This window comes from Serinus canaria, chromosome 1A, assembly GCF_022539315.1.
Source record: "Serinus canaria isolate serCan28SL12 chromosome 1A, serCan2020, whole genome shotgun sequence".
Lineage (NCBI taxonomy): Eukaryota > Metazoa > Chordata > Aves > Passeriformes > Fringillidae > Serinus > Serinus canaria.
Genome location: NC_066314.1, coordinates 53,045,218 through 53,072,012, shown reverse-complemented (window position 1 = coordinate 53,072,012; position 26,795 = coordinate 53,045,218). Strand labels below are relative to the sequence as shown.

Sequence of the window (26,795 nt, the reverse complement as noted above, 5' to 3'; positions counted from 1 at the left end):
TCTACTAACATTACTGTCCTAATTGTGAAGAAGATTGAAGCCACTTTGTTTACTGAGTATGTCTGCCTCCTGCCACAAGACCCATGGAATCAGTTTGCTTTGGAAAAAAGCAACCCAGCATGTTATTAGATAATTACTCTTATTGAAAAATATATATTGAGTGAGTGAAGGAATCAATTATGTTTCCAGATTGGACTGTATACAGTTTTCTGTGGTTTATATTACTTGATGTATCGATTATATTAGGCCTCTGTATTAAAACTTTACTGGACTGTATTCTCCAACTTGGCTTGAAGCCCATGATAGCATGTCAGCAAGTGGTGCAGCTCATTGTTCTAGGACACTTCAATAGTTTCTGGTTACAAAATGTGGCAAGAAATGATAAAAGCATGCCTGACTTGGCTTAACATGATGTTCCCAGCAGGAACATCTCTTTTTCCCTTTTTTTTGTTTTTGATTATGTCTTAATCAAATATTGATGAGACAAATCTCTTGCTGCGATGCTGGATGTGGGTGTCTGACAGCCTGATGCTTCTTCTGTGTTTCCCAGGGAGAGCTGGGGGCAGGAGAGTGTGAGCAGAGAATGATGTGGGCCATGTGAGATAAGAAGCACAGCAAGCTCTTGTTTTCCTCCTGACTATAGAAGGTGGAGCTGAATGTCTTCTTACAGAGTTTTATGGCCACAGAGGTCTAACTTGAAGCTGATAGTCTGCATCCCTGCTGGGGCTCAGGCCAACAGCTCTCCTGAAAAATTTGTCATCCAAAATGTTCCTTCATCAGACCTTTGACAAAGCCTTTGGTTTGAAAGCCAGCTGGTCTTTAATGGTATAACACAGTGCACATTGTTCTGTGGATCAGTTAAATTTCCAGTTGTAATATGTAAAGCAAAATTGTGGCAAGAAGGGCAGCGGTGTTTGATTGTATGTGTGTTGTGTACTGATTAGTATCTGTTCTAGGAGAAACATAAGAGTTAGGCCAAAAGCTTTAAAATCATGCAGTTTAATATGAGGTTCCTGTATACATCTGTGTTTAGGCAGAGAGATGCTCAGACATTGCCTCTCAGAGGTGCTGATTGTAGGAATCCATCTGACTCCTTCCTGATGATCAGACAAGCAGGTGTCCGGCACTGCTGAAAATTGTGTTGCTTTGGTCCCCATGCTTGAATTCTTGTGCACCCAAACTGAGAGTTGTTGCAAAACAACTTTTATAAGGGAGCTTTTATTTTCAGTAACTTCCACAATAGATAAGGGATTTAGCTCTTAGACAATTTCTAGGGAAAGGAAAATCAGGAGTTAGGTGACAATGCTATCTAGAATCCTATGATCTGTCAAAAAATCTTTTCTTGCTGTAAGTATTGCAATTGCTTTCTGTTAGCCAGTGTTGCTAACCTGTACTAATTTCAATTTCCTCTTGCAGTAATGCGTAGAAATCCATTCGGGATGGACATTTGCTGTCGGAAAGGATCCAGGAGCCCACTTCAGGAACTGTATAATCCCACCCAGGTGAGTGTCTTGTGGCTATAATTAAGCTTCCCAATCCAGTTTACAAATGCAGACTCTTTTGAAGATATTTTGGTGTTTTCCTATTTACATGCAACAGCTGCCTTCATTTGGGAGAACTGATCCTGGGACATGCAGGGTTTACTATAACATTCTACAGTTTGAGTTAAAAGCCTGATCTTTAAAGGCTTTTAGTTTCAATGAAGCAGACTACTCCAAAATCTTTTCTTAGGTACCTAAAAGCCTTAAAAGGATACCTAGATAGAAGCTGAGGCAATGTGTTGACATGGGCTGGCAGGGTGGGGTGAGAGAATGTGGCATGATCTACATGAGACAAGGAGTGCAGTAAGACTGTAAATTGCCATAATAATACATGAATATCATTTATATGACTTTAAGATAGCCAGCTGCCTTTCTTGTCCTGGTCCATGGCTTGTATGGAGTCTAGACAAACAGTGTAGCTCATGTTCTTGCTTACACTGTGTGCTATTCAGTACCTGACTGTCTTGATGAGAGCTCAGGACCCCAGAGCAATAACCTCAGTTATTGCTCTTCTTGTGACAAGTAGCATAAGAAAACTACCTGAAATTCATGCTCCTGTTAGCTCCTCTAGATCAGTTGATTCCCTACATGTGGACTGAATTGGCATATTCAGGGGAAGCATTTCCTGTTGGCAGCTGAGAGGAAGTGCTGCCATTGAGAGAAAATGCCAGCTGACTATTAAACATATTTATTAAAGTTTAACAACTGCCTATTATATATTTATCCATCAATGAATAGATTGAGTTTTATTAAATTGGCTCTTAAGGAGAGTGACTCTCCTAGTAAATCTAACTTGTTAGATTTAACAAGGCAATAAATGTTTTAAATACTATTTGATTATGAAGAGACTCACTATATAGTGTGCAAAACAAAGTCTGAGGGATTTAAAGTATTTACATAAAGAATTGACAGCAACCCAAAGATATGTGATATCGGTTATGAAGTGCAGTAAAGCTCCATTTGCTTGTTAATGTTTTTATGAACACAGGTGGACTTTCTAATTCAATTCGAATTCTGGGCATGGCTGGGAACATAAGTTTGTCATACTGTTATACCATCCCTTATTGACCATTATGGGAGTCAGCATTGCATAAATGGGAAGCACATGTAGAAGCCCTGAAGAGGAACAATCCAGTGAAGCAAAGGAAAAATACTAGTATTTGCAGGTCAGATTTAAAGAATCTTTGCAGATGCTCAAGAGGAGCAGGTAAGGTAAGGGAGAAGAGACAGACTGAGTAATTAGTCTCTCTGGGGTCCGCTGTGTATCAGTCAAGACCTTTTGCCCTTTAACATTATTAAAGGCCAAGCTGTAGGAAAGAAACATCCCCATCCATTGAAGGGCCATAATCCCAGAGCCCTTGCAAACTTGGACAACTGAAAGGATTTCCTGAGCTTCCTGAAGCAGGGGACATAGTTGGCAGCTCCTTCCTTTCTGAGTACCCTGACCAAATGAACCATTAGCATCCCTTTCTGGGCTCACCTATGAGGCAGCCAATGTCAATGTTTGAGGGAGTGCAGCAGTTCTGGCAGCTGATGTTGAACTAAAGATGTTTATTGTTATTGCTGTTATTGAAGTTTTTTATGCAGAAGTATTTCCATCAGCTTGCTGATACCCATTTTTATGAAGCTTTTAATTTTTGTTTTTTTCTTTGTTTTTAGTTGGTGCTTGATTTTTTTGGAAGGGGCTTTGCATGCTGCCCTCAGTACCAGAGGGACAGACAAATGAGCGTATGTGATCTGGGAAAACTGTAACAAGAAAAGGCAGTGAGCAGAGGCTGCCAGAGGAAACAACAAGTTGGAGACGACACCTAGAATGCTTCATCAAATATATGGTTCATTTTTTTTTTCCATTTGTGCCCAAGGAGACTTCTCAAGGTGGCAGATTACAGACTCTTGTATATTTTGGCAGGAGGGTGCTTGTTCCTCAAGAGTTCACCTGTTCTTGCAAGGATGGGGGGGATGGAGGTCAGATCTCTCGTGTTTTCTTGCTGAAGCAGTTGTAATCAGCCTTTTGTAAAGTCAGCTCAGAAGTAAAATATATAATAAAAATGCAAGAAGACAAGGCTAGGCTGGATGGAAGCTCTAGTGGAAGGTGTCCCTGTTCACGGCAGTTGGAACAAGATGATCTTTGAGGCTGCTTCCAGCCCAAACAAATCTTTGATTCTACAAAGACATTTTTGGCCAAAATCTCTCTTACTAATCTAAGTGATGAAAACAGATCTTTAACGTCTGACTATCAGAACCTTTTGGACTCCTAATGTTGTGAATCCATATTTCTCTCCTGGATGACAATGGCTGTGTATGCCATCACAGAAACTCTCAGGCACTCAGCTTAGCTGCCTCAGAGCAGTAGCAGAGCTGATTGAGCAGATATTTGTAGTTCAAAGTAATATGTGTAATTTAAACACCAAACTTAGGCGACTGAAAGATGCCTTGAAGTTATGGTTTTGGATGACTACAAGCTAGGTGTAGCTGTGATTTTTTAAAGGGTAGGAAACTTTAAATTTGGAATGTATTAAGGGCCCATTCTGCCTTGTGTTCTGTGTGCTCATGGCTGTTCCCTGTCTGGGAGATGAGAGTTTGGTCATTGATTGAAATAGGTGTCAGATAGGCTCAATACTCTCTGGGATTTCAGTTCCTATAGTGTCACCGACATGTTTTATGAAAAATCCTTTCCTTAGGACTTTTTCCTCCTGAGAAGCTGAGAGGCCTTGGGAACAAAGTGTAAACAATTGTTATCCGCTGCTGTGGAATGCAACAAGTGGATCTGTGATTGGTCTCATTTGATTGTTTGTAATTAATGGCCAATCACAGTCCAGCTGTCCAGACTGTCTTGGTCAGAGACAAGCCTTTGTTATTCATTCCTTTTCTATTCTCAGCTAAGCCTTCTGCTGAAATTCTTTCTTCTATTCTTTTAGTATAGTTTTTAATATATTATATATCATAAAATAATAAATTAAGCTTTCTGAAACATGGAGTCAAGATTCTCGTCTCTTTCCTCATCCTAAGACCCCTGCGAACATTGTCACACTACAGTTTAATGAGAGTCAGTTTTTTCTACTCATGTTTAATATCAAGTTGCACTGGCCTCATAAAACCAGATGGAGGCAGGTTGATTTCCACCACCTGAGAGTTCGACTGTGGTTATTTAATATGTTGACATACAGTAGCCTCTCTGATCCTGGCCTGTTGTTTCCTTCTATGGAGTTACTTGAGTTGTTTGCAGATTCCATCATTTGTATCTTAAATCTTTTTTCGGCCTTGTGAATGATTGTGAAAAGGAAAGAGAAAGGAAAGGGGAAAAGAAGAGAGGGAAAAAATAAAAAAAATAACAGTAAAAAAAAGGCAGGAGGAAAGATTGGTCTTCAGGAAATTTAAATGTAGCAATGATCTGAAGGTGACTGAATGGGTCATTTGGTGGTTAGTAGGAGCTGAATGTTAGGATTTAGTCGGATTTTTAGAGGGTTAATCATAATTGTTCCTGTGTTGACTGGAGAAAGATAGGTCAAATGGGTAGAGATAGCACTTGAATTAGGACTTGAGAGTGTCCATGACAAAGCCCATGTGGGATTTATGCCTTAGCTGGGTGTCTGACCTTGTGATTATTGTAAAAGTAAGAATAACACATTTGCTCTTTTGCTTGTGGTAATAAAGCAGAAAATGGGTAGTATGTTTTTCTGTGGACAAAAGATTCCTTCTCTAGGGCTTTCACTGCAGGATTTTTCATGAGCACTAATACACCATGAGGGAAAGAAAAGTCAATATAACCAAATGGGATTTACACTGAGTAAGTGGATTTCCAGGCTGTGGTCTCCTCATCCACAGCAGGCGATGTGTAGCACATCTGCGACCTTACTATCTGTTGTTTTGCCTTTCCTTTTTAGGTGGAGGATTATTATTAAGCTGCAGAGATACCAGTGGCAAATTTTGAGGGCTGAAATGGATTGTTTATTTAATGAGTTTATTAAAAAGCCACATAATTATAAATGGAAAGAGAAAGAAGATTCAATCACACAACAAATGGCAAAAGAGAGAATCTAGGTGTAACTGAACACAGATGAAGGGCCCTGAAGGAATGTGACACAAGCTTGCATTTTATCTTGGGTAGATTTTGCAGGGTTTTTATTGCATATAAAACCCCAGGAATTTAATAATGTGGGGAAACAAATACTTGCATGGCATACTCTTAGAAGACAACATATACAACTGTGTCTTGTAATTGACATGGTTTTGTACAGCCCTACTGCTCCAAGAATAACAGAAGATTCTGGGTCACTCCATGAGCTGGAGTCACCAGAAGTTCAGAACTGGGTAACACTGCTCACACTTTTGTGGTTAACATTGATCTGTTTGATACAGAGGGTGTGCTACTGAATTACAAAAAGTTTCAAACCAAAACAGAAATGTTAGAGGAATGGGAAATAATTGCATATTTAAGGTTAGATTTTTTTGTTATAGTTGTCCAGATTAACATTTAATTCTCATTAAATGCAAGTAGCACTTAGTCTATATGTCTAGACTTCTGAGAGGAACACAGAAGATATAAAGTTCCATATCCATCAGGATCCAAATCCAAGGATGAGTTTGTTTTGCTTTCTAGTTTGACATTGACATTGCCTAACTTTAATTCATTTATCAACCTGACTGTTTTGCTAAAGGTCACGCTGTTTGCCAATTTCTTTTTGTCGAGGAGAGGTATTTCTAGGTGTCTGCTTTTGGTGTAGCTAGAGACAGGTCTAGTAATTTGCTAAAACTGGTGAGTCAGAACTGTAGACCACCTCTTTGTTGCCTTTGCATTATGAAATTGTATTGAATTGGTCATTCCAAAATGACCCATTTGTTTTATTCTATTTTTCTTTTCCCCCTTCTCTCCTTCCCACCAGGAAAAGGGAAGTAAGTGAACTGTTGCCTTGCAGACACTTGTTTATACATCCTCAGTCTCTTCAGGCCACAAATGCTGCTTTTTGGGAGCTGCCCTGTGATTATCTGTGGCTTAGACTGCCTGGATAGCACCAGCAAATCCCAGCCTAGTTCAGCCCACATCACCCACCTGGGTTGTAGTTTGCTATCTTCAACTGATTTCCACTCCCTAGGATGACTCTGGGGGCTGTACCCATTCTGGACAGAAGTTTGTGGTGAGCTTTGTGGTCTGAGCTCTGTGTACACATCAATCCATAGCACTTCGTATCAGAGGTTCCAGTGCTAAGGACCTGGTATTTCTGTCCTTGGTGTGCCTGAGGCTCTGAGCACTGTGCAGTTGTTTCAGTTTGCTCTGGCTTCCATTCTCAGGAACACAGCAGCCAAAGAACAAGTCATTGAATAGGATGAGAGGTCCAGTTCACCTGGTGGTCTCTCTTCAGCAGCAAGTGACCAGACTACAAGAAAGATAAAAAGCGCATGATACTCTTGCAGAGCGCAACCTGTGGATCATGAGCATGCTGAGCCAGACTTGCGTTTTTGTCAGCTATATCATGCAAGAAAAGCCTGTGATGATTGACAATTACTATATCAGTCAGAAAAGGGAGGAAAAAAAAGTAGATCTCTAGACTTACTTGCCAATTCCAGTAAGACAAGAAAATACACCAGCACTGTGCACCAGTGCTATCCATTATTTTTTCTCCACTTTTCATGTAGATATGTTCTGGGTTTCAGATTTCTTCCTTGAGACAGCCATATAGCTGTCCTGGGAAGTGAACTTTTAAATATGAGAAATAGTGCAATTTATCTAAAGAAAAGTATGTTAGAAGTTATTGATGCTTTGCAACTGAGTTATAAATATGTATGTATCCTTATCAAGGGCAAGAAGTGGCCCAGAAGTTCTACCGGTACTGAAAACATACATTTTGTGGCTGATGTTGATCTTTGTAGGCAAATCTGTGCTGATGATAACAGCATGATAAGTACGGCTTATAATCACAGCATTTGATTGATCATAAGTTAAAAACTCCTTAATGGGAAAGGTACAGCATGGAGACGTAAAGAAGAACAGTTGATGTGCAATGCCAAACTTTAGGTACCTACTCCTGTTGATAAAGAACTTCATATGTAATTAGTCTCATTTGCTGCAGCAAAATGCCTGCTGATGAAAGAGGAGATAATTGATTTACTCTGTGGATGACTTCTTATGCAGAGACATTACTTACTGTTGTGCTTGGAAGTCACAAAACAGTGGCTGGCCCGGAATGAAATATTACATTAACCTTTGCGGAAAAATTGCACTACTGAGAATGCTTTGTTATTAATTAATGATTACAAATTATAAGAGCTGGCTTTAGATGCTGAGGAAATGACTTGGGGAGGGGAAGGTTTCAGGTATGGTGTGCTTCATAGATCATTCACTGTGACATGATGGATACCTTTTTAAGTCAAGAGGAGTTAATCAGAAAAGTATGTACATTAACTACCAGCGCTCAAGGCTAGAATTATCCACAGGACGTGCTCATTCAAGTTCCTGCAGTGCATTAGGATAAATTTTTGGGCACCCATGTTTAATAAAAGACTTGTTAACTGCATGAAATGAAAGAAAATAGTGTTACTCATAGTAGCTCAGATTTCCCAGATAGAAAAAAAAATAAATTAATTTTTCCAGTCCTCAATTTGTATTTTATTCTTTTTGAGAGCATGTGAGTTTTACTATAAAAGATTTCTGGAGGCATAAAAGTATGAGAGGAAAGGTTTAATAATACAAGAGATATGACCAAAACCAAAAAGGTTTTATGTGGTGGAGGTGAAAGAGGATATCACAGCTTTTCAAAATTATCTGTATGCAATGTGTGGGCTCTCTGTTAGACAAGCACTTGGACAGATGGATGGAGGGAAGACCTGGACTACAGCATTCCGACACGGTGCCGTTCAGTGGCTTTTTGTGTTTGTTTCCAAATCAGACCACTGAAGATATGAACCATGTTGGTTCAGTCAAATGTTTGCTTTGAACTCAGTAATATTCAGATTGGACACCTTGCCTGCCTCTTTCTCTGCACAAAATTCCTCATTTTTCCTCCCCAGTTTTAAGTTTTGGGCATGAAAAACTGGGTAATCCTACTTCAGAAGGCAGCAGGATATGGCAGTTCGGAGGAAGCCAAGGGCAGTGGGAAGATGTCAGTAATGAGCACAGATTTCTGCTCCTGGTCCCTGCAGAGCAGTGTCTCCTTTCTGTTTGTGCTCCAAGCATCTGAAACCATCCAAGTGCTCCAGCATCATGGGCTAAGTTGCTGTATCCCAGTGTTTACAGACTAGTCCTTGTGAACTGTAGCCTCTCTTGCTTGTTTCTGGTGCTAATAGTTTTGGGCCAGCTTTCTCAGCTGTGTGAAGGAAGGCAGCTGTGTTTGCTTAAACATCTGCCTTCTTTTCCCTGTGTTGGGTATTTTTCTTTTTTTAGTAGAAGACGTTTCTTAACTGTGGCAGAGTTGATGTCCACTTGTGACAGGGACAGATAATGTCTTTAGAGTCCTGAGACCTCAGCTGTAACCTCTCTCTCCCCTGCATAGATGTAACTACAAAAATCAGAGGATACAGACATACAGTCTGTCTATTGGTACTTGTAATTCTTATTTACTTTAATTTTAAGGTGGGACAGAAGAAGTTGGTAAATTTGCAATTAGTTTCAAGAGATTAGATTCCACAAGTTACATTTTTGCAGACTTTACTGTATCTGATACGGAACCTCAGATAAGTTGTATAAAATGGTCTGTAATATCCATTGATAGTGTATGTAATGTCGACTTGTACTCTTCATTCACTTTTTCACTTTGTACAATATTGATCAATCTCAATAATGTAATGAGCTGCACCTTACCAAAGCTTTCTTCAGTAAAAGTACAATAATCTTTTTACCTTTTTATGCAGAGAAATTCAGGAATGTTTCTCTGTGAATGCCACAGACATAGCAAGATTAACATAACATACTGCCTTTTGAAAGATGTGGCTGCAGGAGCCAGTGTGCCTTTTTGGATTCCTACACTAAGGAAATTCATGGTACTGTGGGGAGACAGTCTGTAGAGTTTTTGTGCAAGTGTGTAAAGCATCAAATCAAGAACAGATTATTTAAGGACAATTTCTAAGGAAGTTTTCATTTAGTTGAAGTTTGTGGGGAAGTGTGAGGTGGGTCAAGCCAGGTGCTGCAGTCCAATCCATACTTAGTGCACTATAAGAGGTGGCTTCTCCTGGAGTGAGTCTGCTCTCCATGGTGTTATGGACAGGGCTGAGCAGAAAGGTCAGCTGGAAAATACAGAGTTTGTGGGTGGCTGAAAGCAGTTGTGAGTTTGAGCTGCATTCTTCCAGTTGTGGTAGGTGGTGAACACTTGGATTGGCTCAGAGTTAATCTCACAGGGGGTTCTGTGTGTGGGCAATGATGGATTTGAGATGATGCAACTGTGCATCCCAGACTGGGCAGGTCATGTATCCAGGTGACGCAGTGCAGAGAGTGTTTTCAGTCTCTCCTGTTTATGCTGTCATGCGTTCTGAAACTAAACAGAAGAAATGAGCACGATTTCAGGCTGGTAGGCTCTGCATTAAGCCTCTGTCAGGATGATCTGAGGATATAACAGAATTACAGCCACAGCTGATTTAAGACCTTTCGTGCTTGTCTGTTGATCTAGTAAAACAAGGAGGAAATTCTGCCTTGCCCTGACAGTCTTGTTTGGTGACATCAAACCCCTGTGACAGCAGTAATTAACAATGCACTGAATCCAGAGTACAAACTGGAGGGTCCTGGGCTATTCCTGCCAGTGTTCAGGGCGCTCTCACAGAACTGGGGTCTGAATCTCTGCAAACAGAGGATTTGTGCCCCATGCATGGGATACACCTAGCTGCTGGTTGTTGGAGTTGTTCTTACATTTCTTTGTTTAATTATTAGACTGAAAGATTGGTTGTTTCAGTAATCATCGTCTGGGCAGCCACGCTTAAACTGCTTTTATTCACTAGTTTTCAGACCTTGCTTCTTACTCATATGGAGCAGGTGTGGAAAGAAAAGTAAGAAAAGAATATTTTTACAAGGCAATACCTATACAACATTTGAACACAACAAAAAAAGTGTTTGTGTTGTGTCTGTCTCCTTTTCCTCTATAAATAACCTCAGTGTGATAGTACCTTATCACACTGAGGCCACTCAAGGAGGTCATTCTTGGTTTATTTACTTGTTACAGTTGTATATTCTAGTGTGGATGGGATCTTGTATTTGAACCATCCCTATGTTCATGAGGCAATGTAAAAATGTGGGGGGCAGAATGAAAACAAAATTTTATTTCCTTCACAGTGTTTCTTTTGTGAAGTTGCTTTGGAAGGAGGAATAGGTTTTTATTCCAGGTTTTCTAGCATGCTATCAGTGTAGATGTTTATATCAGTTTATAACCTTGGGATAAAAGTGACACTTGATCTATTGAAAACTGATGGCAAAGCTCCTAAGGTCTAAAGAGGCCAAACTTCGAGTGAAAAGATCTCATCCAGGGGATCAGAAAGGAGCTATATTTGTATATATGTGTGTATTTTTTAATCTGTCTTTTCATCATTCCACCAATTCTATTGCACTAGAAAATACTGAAGGTCTTATGCCAAAATGATTTCCCCTTTTTTTTCCCGCCTAGGTAGTGATATAATAAATACAGCCAATCCAAAGAGAGTTGGAAAATTTACAGTGCACTGAAATTTATGTGTATTTCTGGTGCCTGGAAAATCCAGGAAGGAGTGTTCCTTTCTTTTCAACCTTAAATCACATCTGAACAGTATTCTGAGTGTTGTTCAGCACTGGGCTAAAAGCAAACATTACATCCAAATTTTAAAAGAACAGTAAAAAATCACAACGTCCCCACAGTCAGGTCACCAAGCTGCACAACAAGTTAGCAACTTCTGTAGCTATCAGATTCATGCCTTAATATAAATCTTTTCTCCAGGTAAATGTGGGCTGTGTCTTAGATAATTTCAGACAAGCATCTGGGGATTAGTAAGAGGAAGTGAATATTAATTCTTAGAGGACAGAAGATGAACCTACAAGCTGGCATGGGGAACTGACATGGGGAGTCCAAGTAACAAAGACATCTCTATAGCTAGGAGCGAACAGTTTCATCTGTTCAAGTCCGACTTGGCTTTTGCCTTGCATGTATTTAACTTACGAAATAGTGGTTGAAGGAGTTGTATTTACATAGCAATATAGTTAGTGTCATATTTTGTGAACTGAGCCTGGCTGACAATACATGGATGAAAGATCTGGATAGCAGATGCATAGTGGTAGCTTTAAGTTCATTTTGATATATTAAATATTCATAAAAAGCTTGGCTGAAGGAGAAAAGAAATGTTTAGTTGAACCAGTAAGGAAAAGCTGAAATCACTGGTACTTCTCCAGAAGTGTAACATTTTACCTAATATAAATTGAATAAAAGCTCCTCTGGGGAAGGTGAGATATGTAATATTAGGCACTGTTCTCTTCTCTGTAAGAGATTGTTGTGCCAGTGACATCTTTCTATAAAGTAATAGCCAAAAGTCACTATTCTGAGCACAGGAGAGGTTTTTTTGTTCTTTAATTTCCATAACTTTGGACCTAAAAAAGCATATCCATGCACTTTCTTATTCTTAAATGCCATGTATTTACAGCCTGGAAACAAATCCTTTCACACTGCATTTTCCAGGCAGGAGCACTCTGTCACTTTGGGAGTAAGCCCTGGATCTATAGGCTTTTCTCACCTGTTCTATGACACTCTCATCATTTGTGCATGATTTTCTGCTAATCTGAGTCTTTATCTAAAGAACATGGGCACTCTGCTCAGCTTGCTGCCTGATGCACAGTCAGGAGTCTGCAGAGATGCTTTTGTCTCTGTCCCTGCACAGTTTCTAGCTCAAGTAGGGCTTGGACTCTGGCAGGAACTCAGGAGTTCTGGGATAATGCTAAAAATGAATGCAATGTGCATGTACACATGCATGGTTGTGTGTATTTGGTAGGAAATGTCACAGCACAGACAGCTCTGCACTGACGCAGTGATGAAGGAGCGTGGCACACACAGTGAGCATGTCCAGCTCCCAAACAGCCTTGTGGGGCTCAATTACTCTGGGCAGGGTGCCTTACTGGAGGGATAGGAATGATCTTGCTGCTTTCTCTGCAGCTGCTTTTATCTTCTTTATATCATGTAAAATTGGGGTAATAAACTGTTGCCGAATTTGCAGCTGTGTGCAGGGGGGTAAGGTTGTCTTCTTGCCAAGACCTACTTCTCTGTTGTTTCCATTCCTTTCTGCCATTTCCTCCAGCCCTAAAGTCTCCTTCTCAGCTTCAGTCCTTCTCAGACTTCAGCTCTTCTCCATCTCCCTCTCCCATTCCTATTTTTTATCTTACAAAAATTAGTATGTTTTTAAAATTAATTACTGTGCTGGTTTATGGTCTTGGCTTTGTCAGAAAGTGGTGGAGCCACACAGTAAAAGAATGACTTGGAGACACTTTTCCCTCTGAAAATTGTGCTATTGTTTATTTGTTTATTTTAGGCAACTAGAGCAAAAGCAAACCAGGTAAAAGAAAAATTTTATCTGTTTGCTGGTTGAAGTAACATGAAAGTGCGTCACCAAAGTAATGACAGGCCAGGTGTTTATGAAAATGGAAGGAGCTAGAAAACAAGTAGTGCAAGACCTATGGTTTCACCTCCAACAACCACTAAAGAAGTTATGGGACACTGAGATGTAAATGCATTGAAGGGGTTTGTTTTCAAAGGGGATGTAACAGATCTCTCCCTGATCCTGCTTACAATCTCTCAATCACACAGCCACTGATCTGTTACAGGAAGATTGGTGTAATCTTCAAGCATCAACTTTGTGCCTTGCATGCAGTATCATGTGCTGGTCCTCTCTGAGAGACCCACTTCAATTTTTACTTGGGCTGTTAAGTGAGTTACTATATAAAATATTGACACGGAAGAAAGCTGCCTTTTTACCCAAGTGTAAATGATCTTGAAACAAAATACATGGGATAAAAGAATGATTTCTTAGGCAGGTTTAATGAATAATTTATTTTTGCTTCTCATGACATTATCAGTGTAACTAAATCTGTGGCTAAAGAACTAAGACAGAAGGTATCATCTGCTAAGACACTCTTTATCCTACCACTAGCGAAGTACTGTCATCTGTTATTAAAGGCTCTCCTGCAGTTGTGTGGGTTCAAGATCTGTTGTGTCACTAACAAGATGTTCTTGTGTAAGTACCAACATGGTAAAAATCCATGTATTCAATATGATATCTGCATCTAAAAATAACTTAAATAAGCTTCCTTCCCTGCTAAAGCTGCTCCTACTTTGGAAGCTGTACGTTGAAATGATTCTTACTTTGTGCAGGGTATGTAGATATTGGTGTATGTTTCTAGTTGACTTTTCACAGAACTATGGGTGGTCACTAACTTGGGTCATTCACCAGGCCATACCAGATGGTTGCTGTTGTGATTTCTTTTGCTCTGTTAAAAGCACATTGACAAATCAGGCCTGAGGAGGAAGAACAGGGGATAGGAAGTAGTAGGATAGGATGTTGACTGAATGCAACTCAGCTTGGCCAGTGTGTATATCTTTAGAAAACATACTTATATGGGACTGTGGTTTCTTCACATGGGCTCTGTCTTGGAGAAATGGGCATGGAGGGTAATTGCAGAGGCCAAACAAGGATAAAACTAAAGCTGCAGTTGCAGGCACTGAAAGCGCATTGATTTAGAAATTGGGAGTTATATAGCAATTACAGTTGTCAGCCACTGTTGCTTTTGGCTTTTCTCCAAGTAAAATCTCCTGGACACTGCAGTGGTCTCCTGGAATAACTCACTCCCATGTGAATCTTCACTGTCATACACATCAGCCTCAGATCTCTTACACAGTGAAGTGCTAGAGTGTGTTTCACTGCAAAGCTGCAAGTCCACATGGAATAAGAAATCTAAGTACTCTACTGTATGGTGGGTCAGCATGATGACATGGCCTGATGCATTTTGAAAGTCAGCACAGATCTTTTTCCAGATATCAGAGCAGCTCTTTGTATCACACATAAGAGGCGTCTCATTCAGTGGCTACCGAAGTCAGCAGGACAGTTCCCTTAGTTTCAGAGACTTAGGGAAATGCTCCACTCACACTGTTAGCAGCTCTGATTGTGTTATAAATACTACACTGAGTTCCTGGAGAACTCCCGTCTGTTCAGTGATACTCAGCCCTGTGTACTGCAGCCTGTGTCTTTGAGGCTTTCTAAATCACCAGCACTAAAGCTTTCCTTGAATCACCATCGAAATGATGATACAGTAATCAGCACCACATCGGGGTCGCTGCAGCAATGGCTTGGCAAGGCATTGTTCTTGTTCCTGCCGTGCTGCAGGATGTTCAGCCATTGCCTGAGCAGGTTTGCATCATCAGTGCACCATGCATCCTAATACTAGTTCTGCCATTAGTGCTTTTTGCCATCAAATCGTTGTTTCTCTGATACACTTGTAATGCCTGTAGCAGTTCTGCCTGTTTATCTGTTTCTCAGGGGCACATTGGTGGTATAATTGTTGTCTGCATAGTGTTTTGATCATAAAAAAAGGCAAGCGTAATTATTGGTTACAAGGTAAATTGTGCATCTACCAAAACTATACAGCTGCCATGTGATGTACCTCTGAAATGCCTCCCTTACTTGAAGGCAAGCCAAGTATTTGCTCCTTTCTATAATTATCTAAGATGTACCCATTTGATTTTTCTGACATATGTCTTTGTCACTGCAGCTTCCACCAATATATACTGAGTCGGAAGTGTTCATCTAAATGACTTCAGGGAGAGCCAGTGTTTGTGTGGAGGCCTTTATGGACCAAGGGCAAACTGCTTTCTCATGCACTAGTATATGAGCATGAGTGTGTGCATGCCCCAGCTGCTGCTGAAGTCTATGAATTAGGGATGGGCTCAGTCCTGCCAACAGCTTTTGTACCAGCCTTGAAAAAGGATGGTTTTGTAGGCCCAGTGCTTCATTATGCATATAAAATATGCATTAGTAAACCTGTGTTTAGATTCCACAAGATATACTTGCATGACTGGCTATAGATGGCTTTTCTGTACTCCACCTGCTGAGCTTTGAGCTGAAACAAGTATTTCTCAATGGAAAGAGTAATTGTCTCAGCTCAGAATTAAGTGGCTAATCATTAGTAATTCAATTGGCATGAAATGCACAACATTAATCATGATGCACTAACATGTCAATGATGTGAATGTAGGGTGTGTGCTCCGCTGAAATTCACTAATTGATATATCTGGTTTTTATTGAAAAGTATTAATGTGGGCTCTGTTGTTAAGCAGGATATAGCAGTGTCAGACCTGCAGGGGTTTTAAAGAGACTGCCCTACTGTTCAGGGCACACATTATAAAGGGCTGAAACGCTTAGAAAGGTACTTTTTTTTTCCTGGAATCTGATATTAAAATTGACACCAAAGTTGTAACTTGAATAAAGTACTCTCCCTACCTTGAGTATCCCTTATGCCCTGACAAGGGAGTCCCAGCTTGCAGAAGGAGTAGGGGATTGAGGTGCTTGTGCTTTTTGTGGACCTGATCCAATGTGGAGGGGGGGGCCATGCCACCTGCCTGAGTGCTTTCACCAGCAGCCTCAGCCCACAGCGGCAAGGCCCAGCTGTGATCTGTGTCACAACAGGCTGCAGAGGACCTCTGCATCTGAGTCCCAACACCAGAGAGTCAGAGTCCTGCACCTGAGGCTGTTTCTGTATAATCTTGCTATTGCCTGTGTCACCCTGAAATATTTTTGATCTCTGCTCTGAAACTACTGAAAATATGATACTATAACATAACAAATGTTGGTGAATATTATCCTGAATAACATCTGGCATATTCTAAATAACTTCAGATAAAATGTTGCTATTTCCCAGTGTCGTGGAAAATTCCCTTCTTACTAACCAGCAGTTCCTGCCTGTCTCTGAAAAAAAATTATTCCTTGTGTTCATTTGCTTTTCAGCCATGTGAACTCCCACGTTGAGAATTAAAAAAGTCTCTTCTGTTTAATGCCTGAGGGCACAAATGTAACCTGTTCAAATATCATTCTTCAATTATCCTTTTAATCATCTGCCTTCCAACTCTTCTCAGATTCCGTAAAATACCCTTCTGACTACTTATCAAAAAAATAGTACATCTATTCTTTCAGTTCATTTCCCTAAACTGTAATCAAGCACTGTCTGTGCAATAAAAATGAAAAGGAATGTCTATTGGAACAGCATTACTCACTTTTATTATTGGAAAATGCATTAGTATTCCTTTATAAAACATATCCATTTAACATATCATTCAATTTCCTTCCATATTCAGCTATTTTTAAAAGAAAAATGCACAGAAAGGCATTCTTTCCTGATCATAAAGGCCAAGCTTGACTTCATTCTTATTCTTGTAGTTTCACAAAACCTGAAAATAGATTATGGTAAATAACCTATTAACCTCTCTTTTGTTGAAACATAGCTAAAACATTATAGGCCCTTACTAAATCTGGTCTAAGCTGCCATTTATGTTAAGGCAGTGTGGCACAGATGGTTAATGGAAATTAAATTTAGGCTTAGGGTAAAAGCTTTTGTGTCTTTGGTTGAAGGCAGTTTCCAGCCTGGTTACTGCAGTTAAAAAAGTGTGTGATTCATCCAGGTTTCTGGTTGTTAAGTATTGGGAACAGGCACTCAAGCAGTTTAGAAAGTGCTTCCTTTTCTGTCTCCACTCAGAGGAAAAGAAATGGAGGGAGCACTTCAGCTGCTTGACTTGGAGGCTTATTTTTTTCTTCCAGTGGCTGTGGAGGCTTTATGAAGTTCCTTGAGTAGGGAGGGACTGCTGCCCAGATGCCTTAGTCTGCCAAATCCAGGCAGCATCATTCTGCATCCACTCTGCCCACTTTCTACTAGCATGAGGCTTACACCAGGTTCAGGGCAGGGGAGGGTCGGCCTGAAGCAGCCATAGTTGGGTGCCTTCTTTTAGGTCCTTGCAAGGCAGCAGCAATATCCAGACGTTTTTGACTGAGGTTTGCTTTTGGACAGATTCTAGCCACATCCTTCCAGGCAGGATCTGTCTAGCTGCAGGAAGTGCTGCTATGTGGTCCAGCTGTCTAAAGTATGAAGAGAAATGGTGACCACCCACCTTCCCCAGCAGCAAACACAGGCTCTCCAGAGCTCTGTTCTGATCCTGTGTGTGCTAGCACTCAGGAGCTGCTGCTGTGCTGCACCAGACAGAGTTAAACAGTCCCAGGGGACCAGAGGATTTCCTTCAGTGATGGCCAAGCGCCATTAAAAAAGTGTGTATCATGCCTGAGATCTGTTTAGCTCAGGAAGAATGGGAACATCTATTGGTTTTAGAATAGTTAGATAATTAGAGATAGTCACTTGGTGTTGTTTTTCCCAAAAGACTGAGATACCATGGGTTTTCTGAGATTCCCAAGTGCCTAGGATGTAGGCACTTGCAAATCTCACTCAGAATCTAGAAGGCAGTTAAACCTTTCATTAACAGCAGTCTTGGTGGGCACCCAGCCGTGGGATTTAGGGCAGTCAGCAGCCCTCAGGGTGGAGAAGACCTGTACACAGCGAGTTGTTATACTGGCACATGAGATACTTGGTCAGATCAGCGCAGAAACAAAGCACTCAGCTCCTGCTCAGTCCGAGCCTATAAATACATTCAATTAAGTGAAGACAAGTGTATGTTCATGTTAAAGGCAGTATTCAACTTCATGCAGTGTTTGGCTCCATGAATTATCAGCCTTTGACTGTTCTTGCAAGTGCTGAAATCCCAAGGAGAAGTAAGGTCCATTAAGACTTGCTGCTTCCCCAGGCATACAGATAGCACACAATATGCAAGCACCAGGATTCCCAAGCTGGTTTTTTTTCAGTCTTGAAACATCACATGTGTACTTATTTTAGTATGCCTGTAAAAAAAACCCAAAAAACCAAAACAAAAAGCCAGTCACACAAAAAGCCAACAGTTGGGGGAAAAATAAGATTTTGGTGAAATTAATAGTTTTTTTTTGAGAACTAGCATCTAGTAAAATTTATAATCCATGATTATTCAGTAGGTAAGGAACATAAAGCCATGGTGGGGGGAAAAAAGTCCTGCTGATATGCCCTTTTAGAATGGAGCTAACATCAATAATTCTTGCTCTATGCATTAAGTTTTAAAGTGTAGACAGGCACTCTGTATAGCAGGGTGTCTGTGGAGTCATCAGTGAGAGCTAATAAATGCCTGTCCTGTGAAGAATACATTACAGAGGGAGCCAAGTTAGGTGAACCATTTAATTACCATTAGTCATTTTTCATTAATATTTTTAACTGTAGTATTGTTCACTACACATTAGGTAGGATAGAGAGCATAATGCCTGTGATGTACTTTATCCTAAAAACAGAGATTTCTTCTGAAATTGTGTGTTGTTGGAGGGGATCAGGATGAACATTTCAGCTGTGATCTCAATGGTGTCTTTATTGTTTATATAAGACTACAGGAACCCAGATGGGAAAGGAAATACTTTCATCTCATGGCTTGGCATTAACCAGCCCTGGCCATTTTCATTAATGGTAATTGAATAGGAATAACTGTGCTGGAAATGGAAATACCTATAAGCATGTTTAATACTGGGTATTAAAAATAGCACTGGAAAGGAATTTCTACAATAGCAAATGCATTATTCCAATCCAGTGTGTTCCATTCTGGGATATGCATCTGCTCCTGTGATCCTGTTCAGCTGTGACCTTTGAAGCACAACCAGACTGTGACCGCTGGGGACAGAGGTGGGAGAGAGGAAGGAACTGTCCATGACCCTGCAGGTCCTGCTCTGGGCTTGAGTCACTGCTGGGCAGGACTCCCTTTTGTGACACATTGTTCACTTGAGGTCTGCATGAAGTTGGGGTCCTGACAGTCAGTCATCATGGAAGAGTTACAAGAATAAATATGTTGGATCTTACTTATGCTCATAAATTTTTCCCTAGGATAATGTGCTTCTGTCACTTTACACTTTTTTCTTTTTATCTGTTTTTTTTTTCCATTACTGTCTGTTCTAAACTCAAGTATTCTGATTTCTAAATGTAATAATAGCATAGTTGGGCATACAAGATCCCAAGCATTTAACGGATAGAGAAAGAGGTACACACTTGAGGTGTGATATAAAGGCTTGGATTTAAGCATGGATTTAAGATTACTCCCAAATTTGCATCATTCTAGACTTACATCAGTAATGTTCCACCTCTAAAACTACTCTCCAGTAGTCACAGAGTCTCCAAGGAGACAGGGAAGAAATTAAAATAATTTTTAGAAACTCTTACAAATTACTTTGCACAGCTTTTTCTCAACTGTGAATAAAATTGAAAGTGAAGTTTGATGGTTCAGTATCTCTGAAAGTTAGAAAGGGATATTGTAATTCTCTTTGGAAGAATGAGACACTGCCCATCAAAAGCTTTGGTCTTTGTTTTTGATGAGTTGTGAAATATCAGCCCCAAAACATGTAATTGTCTTGGAACTAAAACTGGTGCATGTTCCAACTCAGGCTAATATTACCCAGTGGGGAATGAATTTGCACTGTAGAGGGAAATACACACAATTTTTATTTGTGAAGTAAATTACTCTTGCTACTATTATCTTAGTTAAGTGTCCCAAATTTTTTTATCCTGTATGTTCCAAAAATAATTTATTTGTATGTATAGACATGAATTTTTTATTTTCTGAAGGATGCAGAACTGTCAGATGTGGATTTAACCACAAATCAGATATGTTACAGTGTCTATTGCTGTTCCCTTGGGACAGGCACACAGGCAAGAACAGTATCCAGCCATCAGTTCCTTGCAGTAATTTTCTGTGACTGAAGTAATGCTGTCTCTGGAGGATCAGAACGTGTGTCCATGGCAAGTGGGGCTTTAACCATGTTTGCTTCTATGCACCACTAAATGACTCCTAAATTTTAACACTGTATCTGGTGCAGAAACAACCTTTGTCTTTACTGCTTGATTTTAGAGTAAGGTTCACAGGGGTGATGTGGAGAACCCTAGTCAGCTACTGTTGTATGAACACTGTGGCTCTGTGGTGGAAAGCAGTGATTAGGACATGGCTATAAATCTGTAGGGGAGGTAAATTTAAGAGATGCTATCAAGTAGTAGCCAATTTGCATATCAGATGAATCTCAGGAAAAGTGATTTGGACACATAAACCACCTTTCTGGGCTGTGTCGGTATGCTGACTATCAGCACCAATAGCTTCTTTAATGAGTAGAAATATTTCACTGTTTCACATTCTCCAGGGGTTAGTTTTTGTAAGTGAACTGCTGATTCAGTTCTACCTCACAAAATAACTCAGTGTGGCAATAATTCAAGGCTAAAAATGTGAGCCATAACTCCCTGCTCTTCATCAAACAAGCAATTACACAGAACAGTGCATCATTCCATCAAGCAGTGTTTAAATTCTTCTAATTGTGTTATAGAAAGTAATGTCTCCTAGTTTTGCTTTTGTTCCTCAGTGGCTCCCACTGTGGGCAGCCCACTGCCATGGCTCACGGTGATAGTGTTTGATCCTGACCTCTGCAGGCTTTGAGGGGTCAGGGTTTGTGAGGAAATGCTAATGTGTTTTTCTTGTTACTGAGCTTATCGATCCTTCAACCAGACTGAATCATCTGATTGGGTCTTGATCTACTTTCTGTATCCTTTCCTTCACTGGGCAGCCACTGGGAACTAAAGGTTTGACTGGAGCATTGCATGAGGTCCTTTGTATATCACATTCCTACTTCATCTATGTATCATTTGTACTTCTTCAGATCTTACATAGAGTGCTGCAGGGATTTACGTAAAATCTAGATTTTTGATCTTAAGTCTGGGATGGACCAGTTTATCATCATAGACCCATTTAAGATCTGCACATCTTACATTTGAAAGCTAGCATTTGTCTTTGTCCAGCCCCATGTTTTGGTGGTGCTGATGTTACTAACTATATTTGTGTACCCAAGCCCACCCTTTGCTTGCCACTGGTGATGTAAGAGGGCCACTGAATTCAATGGTGTTAGGATGGGATACTGTGGAGGTGGTGAGAGGAGCCTGTGCTTCACCTATGTGCTCATTTTTGAAGCTGTGGTGCAGGACAGAGGTGAAGGCGTGCTTTCCAGGACTGCTGTAAATGCTTCAGGCAGCCAGCAGCATGGAGAATTTCAAAGTGCAGTTCTATTCTATAAAATAGCTGCTGCAGAAAAATGTTACATACACGGGTGCTGTGCTCTCAGTTGATGCTGGGAAGGGCTGCTTGAGTTTGTCATTTTGAAGCACCATTTTGGATCTAAAAACTGGAAAAATTTTCATCTCTTCTTTTTCTCCTGCCCCCTCCCCTGCTCAAAAATGTAATGAGAAAGAAAAAGGTTCAGTGGCCCAAATAAAATCCACAGGGAGTTTGGTGCAGGCTCTAAAATTTCTGGTTTGGTCTATTTTTGCCCTTGTTCCCAGTGTCTCAGAGGTGGAGTGCAATAGCTTGGCTCAATTCCTTGCTTTTGGTGTACCAGTAATTGTCAGAGTCTGAAATACCCTTGACAGGATTGTTTAATTGTGAAAAAGGAGAAATGGGGTATAAGCCGTGCATTTTTTAACAGGACTGATTCTGAAGGGTTGTAAACAGTAAAATCCTGCAGGAAGTCAGATGGTGGAGCTTGGGCTATATTTTTAATCTTTTGGCATTGTGTATAAATAAGCAGGTTTATGAAGTAGAGTGGTGCTGTATTTGCATGAATGCTTTTCAGAACTATGGCATATTTCAAAGGAAGAAAATTGTCATTTTTATCTTCGGTAAAAGCCTCATGGTGATTTCATTATTTGGGTTGACATACAGTGATCACCATTAAAAAATTGAACATTTACTACCAGTTCAAGGTTAAACCCAGAACAACACAGGATTTCCCTGAATTTGGAATATTTAATTGCCAGTTGAGACACTGTGATCTGATAAGCAGTGATCTCTGTAGATAGCCATATAAATTAATATCTAAGCTCATATGGAAAACATGTCCTTAATAGATAATTCTGTATCTATTGATAAAAGCCTTGAAAAGTACTGGCAGAATACTAATTCTTTTGCTTGGTTGTTTTTACTTGTTATTGCAGACATCTTAGCAAACCCAAAATGGAAGTCCTAAAAATTGCATTATGCTGTCAACCCATGTCACAGCAGTACAATAGTTGTTTTATCATTGGCAGCTGCTTCTGTAAGTAATGACTTCTAAGCAATACCCCTACACTGAAGCAGTGTGCAGTAAGTCATGTATTCTAAATCAGTTCAAAATGGAACAGAGATGAGATTCCTACCTGTTAACATGGGACTAAGAAGAGAAATCTATTATAGCCACTGCAATCATAAATAAGGTTTATAGTTCTGTCTCCCCACAAAATGGTAAGAAACCTCTGGTACTTGTGTAATAATTTTCAGTGCAGTAATTTTCAGTCTTTTATAGGATAGATATATATTTACCAGGTATTGTTCCTGCTGTCTGCTTCCTGAACTCTCTCTTTTGACCCTTTTTCGATGAGTTGACTGCTTGTAAGTCACCTCTCCATTACTGCTGCCTAAAAATCCTGTGCTCACATTCCCAGGTTAGGAGCCTTGGTGACATGTCACGAGCTGGTTAGGTGCATGCAACAGGTAAATATTGTGATAGAAAGAAGACTCAAGTGAAAACCAACAGTGAAAGCCCTTCTACCAACACAGAGCACATTTGAATATATTCTTGAATGCATCAAAGAGCTGGGCATCACCAAGGTGCTGTTCAGCTGTGAGGCTCTTCAAGCTGTATTGAGTGAGGCTCTCAGTCAGTGTTTTATTGATTATTGCACCCCTCACCATAATTCCTGGGTTCTACTGCCTTGTTTATTGCCCTGGCTTCATGCACTGCTGGGTGCTGAGACCTTAATTCAGCAGATTTCATAGTCAAGTGTGAGCTTCAAGAGTGAACTTATTTGCCACCTTGAGGCTTGTATGGGGAGTGCTGTATTACTAAATCTCTGTCCTTTTTACATAAGATATTAGCTGCAGTTGCCAACTGCCAATCTGACGGTGTGGGTGAATGTTAGAGAGGCAGTGATCAGGGAAACTGAACTGTGTGGTGGTTCTTCCTCTGCTCTCTTCATTATTCATAAATTTACAGTTAGTGTCTCCGTAGTTAATAATTCTCTATGCTTCTGTACAGCCTTCAATCGAAGGATCTCTAGTACAGTGTGAACATCAATGAATCAGCGTCCTCTCACTGCGTCCCCTGTGGGCACTTTTAATCCTGGTTCAGTGTCTTGCCCAGTGTGCAAGTATGCTCTGTGCTGCCCTTGGAGCAGTGAGCTTTAATTTTTTAAGATCATTACTCCAATGTACTAAAAGCAGCCATCTAACCTTTGTAGAATCAAAGATTGGTTTGGGTTGTAAGGGACATTAAAGATCATCTAGTTTCAACCCCCTGCCACAGGCAGGGACACCTTCCACTAGAACAGGTGTATCTACCAACCGCACCTGTTTTTCAGCCTTGGATTTACAATACTGGAAAAAGGAGAGTTACTGGTGGGTTTCCCTTACTTATTAGTTTGGTGTTTGTAGCTAATATTTCTCAACGTGAAGTACATAATGTCAGGTCTGTGACTTTGAATCATACAGTAGTTTGAGTTGGAAGAGACTTTTTTAGTTATCTAGTCCAGCCTCCCAGCCATGGGCAGGGACATCTTCAACTAGGTCAGGTTGTTCAGAGCCCAGTACAACCTGGTCTTGAACACTTCCAGAGATGAGGACTCTACAGCCTCTCTGGACAACCTGTTCCATGTTTTAACACCCTCATTGTAAAAAAAAAAAATTCTTAGTCTAAATCTACCGTCTTTCAGTTTAAACCCTTCTCACCTTGCCAAATCCCTCAGTGCCTTTATCAAAAGTCCCTCTCCAGCACTAGGGCACTAGCTTTTGGAATTAAGGCATTTTTTTATTATACAAATAATCAACATCCTCTTGAATAGATGTTGATTATTTGTATGAAATTATGCCACAGAGACCAAAGAAGCTACAGGCATATTGCCTGATAGCTGAGCAGTCAGTGAGTGTGAGAGAGACACTACCACCAATTGTCCCACATACTGCTCACTGCCCTTTGGGGTAAAATGGCACTTCATTTTTCTGACTGTTTAGATTTTCTTTGCATGTGGTCAGAATTGTTCCAATTCTGTGGTGGGGAAATAAAATATCTGGTTTGGTTGAAAATGTCACAATTTGCACTGGGCAATAATTTGCATATTTCTGCAGATGTGTTTAAACAGCTCTGGGTGTTTACTATTAATGTAGTGTTACAAATAAAGCAAGGGGTGTTTGTAGCACATAGAGAAGAAAGGTTTTGATCCAAGAGACTGAAATAAATGGAGTCTTACTTAAGAGAGAATGAAAAAATTAGGCCAACTGAGTATCCTTAAATTCATGGAAACCTTCATCTGAATTTATCTCTGGTTTCCTGATTTGATCAGTATGCTAGCAACCTTCCTAATGAAGTTATGTCTTATCCAATAAGCTTTCTAGGCTTATTAGGTAGTGCCTAAGTTTTAGGATTTGCAGCTAAGAAGGAGAAAGCTCAAGCCATTAGAAATCTCTCCAGCTAAGTGGGTAGGTTTCTGTAGCACTGAGTAGACTCGGAGTTGGCAGGATTCGAAGTGGTCACAGTATTAAACACTGAAAAATGTAATCTGCAAATGAGGATCATTGCTTAGAGAGGAGCTAAAGGAACAGTTTTGGCAGTATAAAGGTTTGATTTTCAGCTTCATCTTTAGAGGACTTTCACTTCTCCCTCACATTTGATTTTCTTCATCAGCCTTTGCACAGTGCCCTTTAGTGGGATAGGTTCAATACTGGTCTGGCATGAACCTACACATGCTTTCATCAGTGTTCTTTTTCTGATGACATGTTCATTGAAGTCTATCCCCATTTGACTGATCTTGATTACATTCAGTTCACAAGGTGATGTGTTGCATGATTCATTAAATACCTGATACACGCTAGGCCTTTTCAAGATTGACAAAATAGGCATGGTGAAAATGTCAGTAATCTTCCCCAGAAATGCCAGTCATTTTCTTATCAGCATGCTTCTGTACAGCTATCGTGTTTCAGCTTTTTTACTTTCTTCCTACTCAGCTTTCATAATATAAAAAAGTTGTAGTGGTAGCTACAGGTAAGTCTGCTGTTTCCACCCTAGAAATTAGAGTGTCACAGAATCTTCTGTTTCTCCTCTGCCACTTGTTCCCTCTTTCCTCTGTCAGTGCAGCAGAGCACTTGATGCTTCTGAGTCAACAGTGTTTTTTATACAAAGGGGTGGAAGAATGGGGCTGTTGAGGTCAAAATCTCTTTTGTAGTGGTATGTGCTAAATTTGCCAAGGGGCTCAGCTGGTACCCTCTGTCTCAAAACTTGTCTACCAGTAGGAATCAGTTCATGGAGCAGTTTCAGTGCAGAAGGCACAAGTGCAGAAGCGGCACATCATGCTTTGCTGCCTCCTAAGCAGTTATTTGCGTAAAAGGAACCTTCATTTGTAAGTGCAACAGCTGAAGCAAAAGGTTTTTGTAACCTGTGCAGTGTTCTGAAGGAAACAGCGATAACATTTAATGACAAACCTTAATGTAAATTGTACTTGTTCACTGGAGTCTTCCTTTCAAATCATCACCTTTACACAAATCTTTTACCAAGAGAAACATGCAGGTGGAATAACATGGTAGTAGAAGCTCCAAAGGTAGTGGATTTTTACAGCAAAAGCAGACAGTGCCTGGAGGAATATAGTTCTTCCCACTGTACATACACAGTATTTCTCTTTAGAACACTGATTTTTTATTTTAATGGAAACAGAGCTAGTCCTCCTTTGCATGGGCTTCTTAAAGTCAGTAGACACATTTCTGGGAAAGCAGAATTGGACCTCTTGGGTTTTCTGCTTCTGTAGAAATTAGACTAATGTGATTTGTCCAGAGGCAAGTATTAAAGGCGCCAATTTTTCCAGAAACAGAACATTAAATAGAGACCATGTTGGTGACACCTGTAAGGTTTGATATTGTATTATCTGCCATCAGCACATGGCAGCCTGGATATTTAAGGAGGTGGAAACCTTTGACTGCAAAGTAAATTTCTTGCTACTGTATTTGTGTCATGTTCACCTTGTTAATCCAGCAGTTTAAATAGCAAAAAGGGGAGACCAGTCTGCTGGGCTTGGGTGGTACAGGCATTCCTTCTATGCTCACCTTTGGAATAATTTACAGCCTGCCATATTTTCCTGCTCTGTTCAGGTTGCTGTGGGAAAAAAGCCTGCTAGGA

At 40.3% G+C, this 26,795-nt stretch overlaps 1 protein-coding gene across 4 annotated transcripts in view; it reads left to right on the top strand.

The window, feature by feature from the left end:
- The window catches only part of CHST11 (carbohydrate sulfotransferase 11), a 168,206-nt gene that overhangs the window by 74,002 nt on the left and 67,409 nt on the right, over positions 1 to 26,795 (top strand). For all 4 annotated transcript variants that reach the window (XM_050969785.1, XM_050969786.1, XM_050969788.1 and 1 more), the window contains one exon: positions 1,417 to 1,502. In XM_050969785.1, the coding sequence (XP_050825742.1) occupies positions 1,417 to 1,502 (86 nt within the window). The remainder of the gene's footprint in view (positions 1 to 1,416; positions 1,503 to 26,795) is intronic.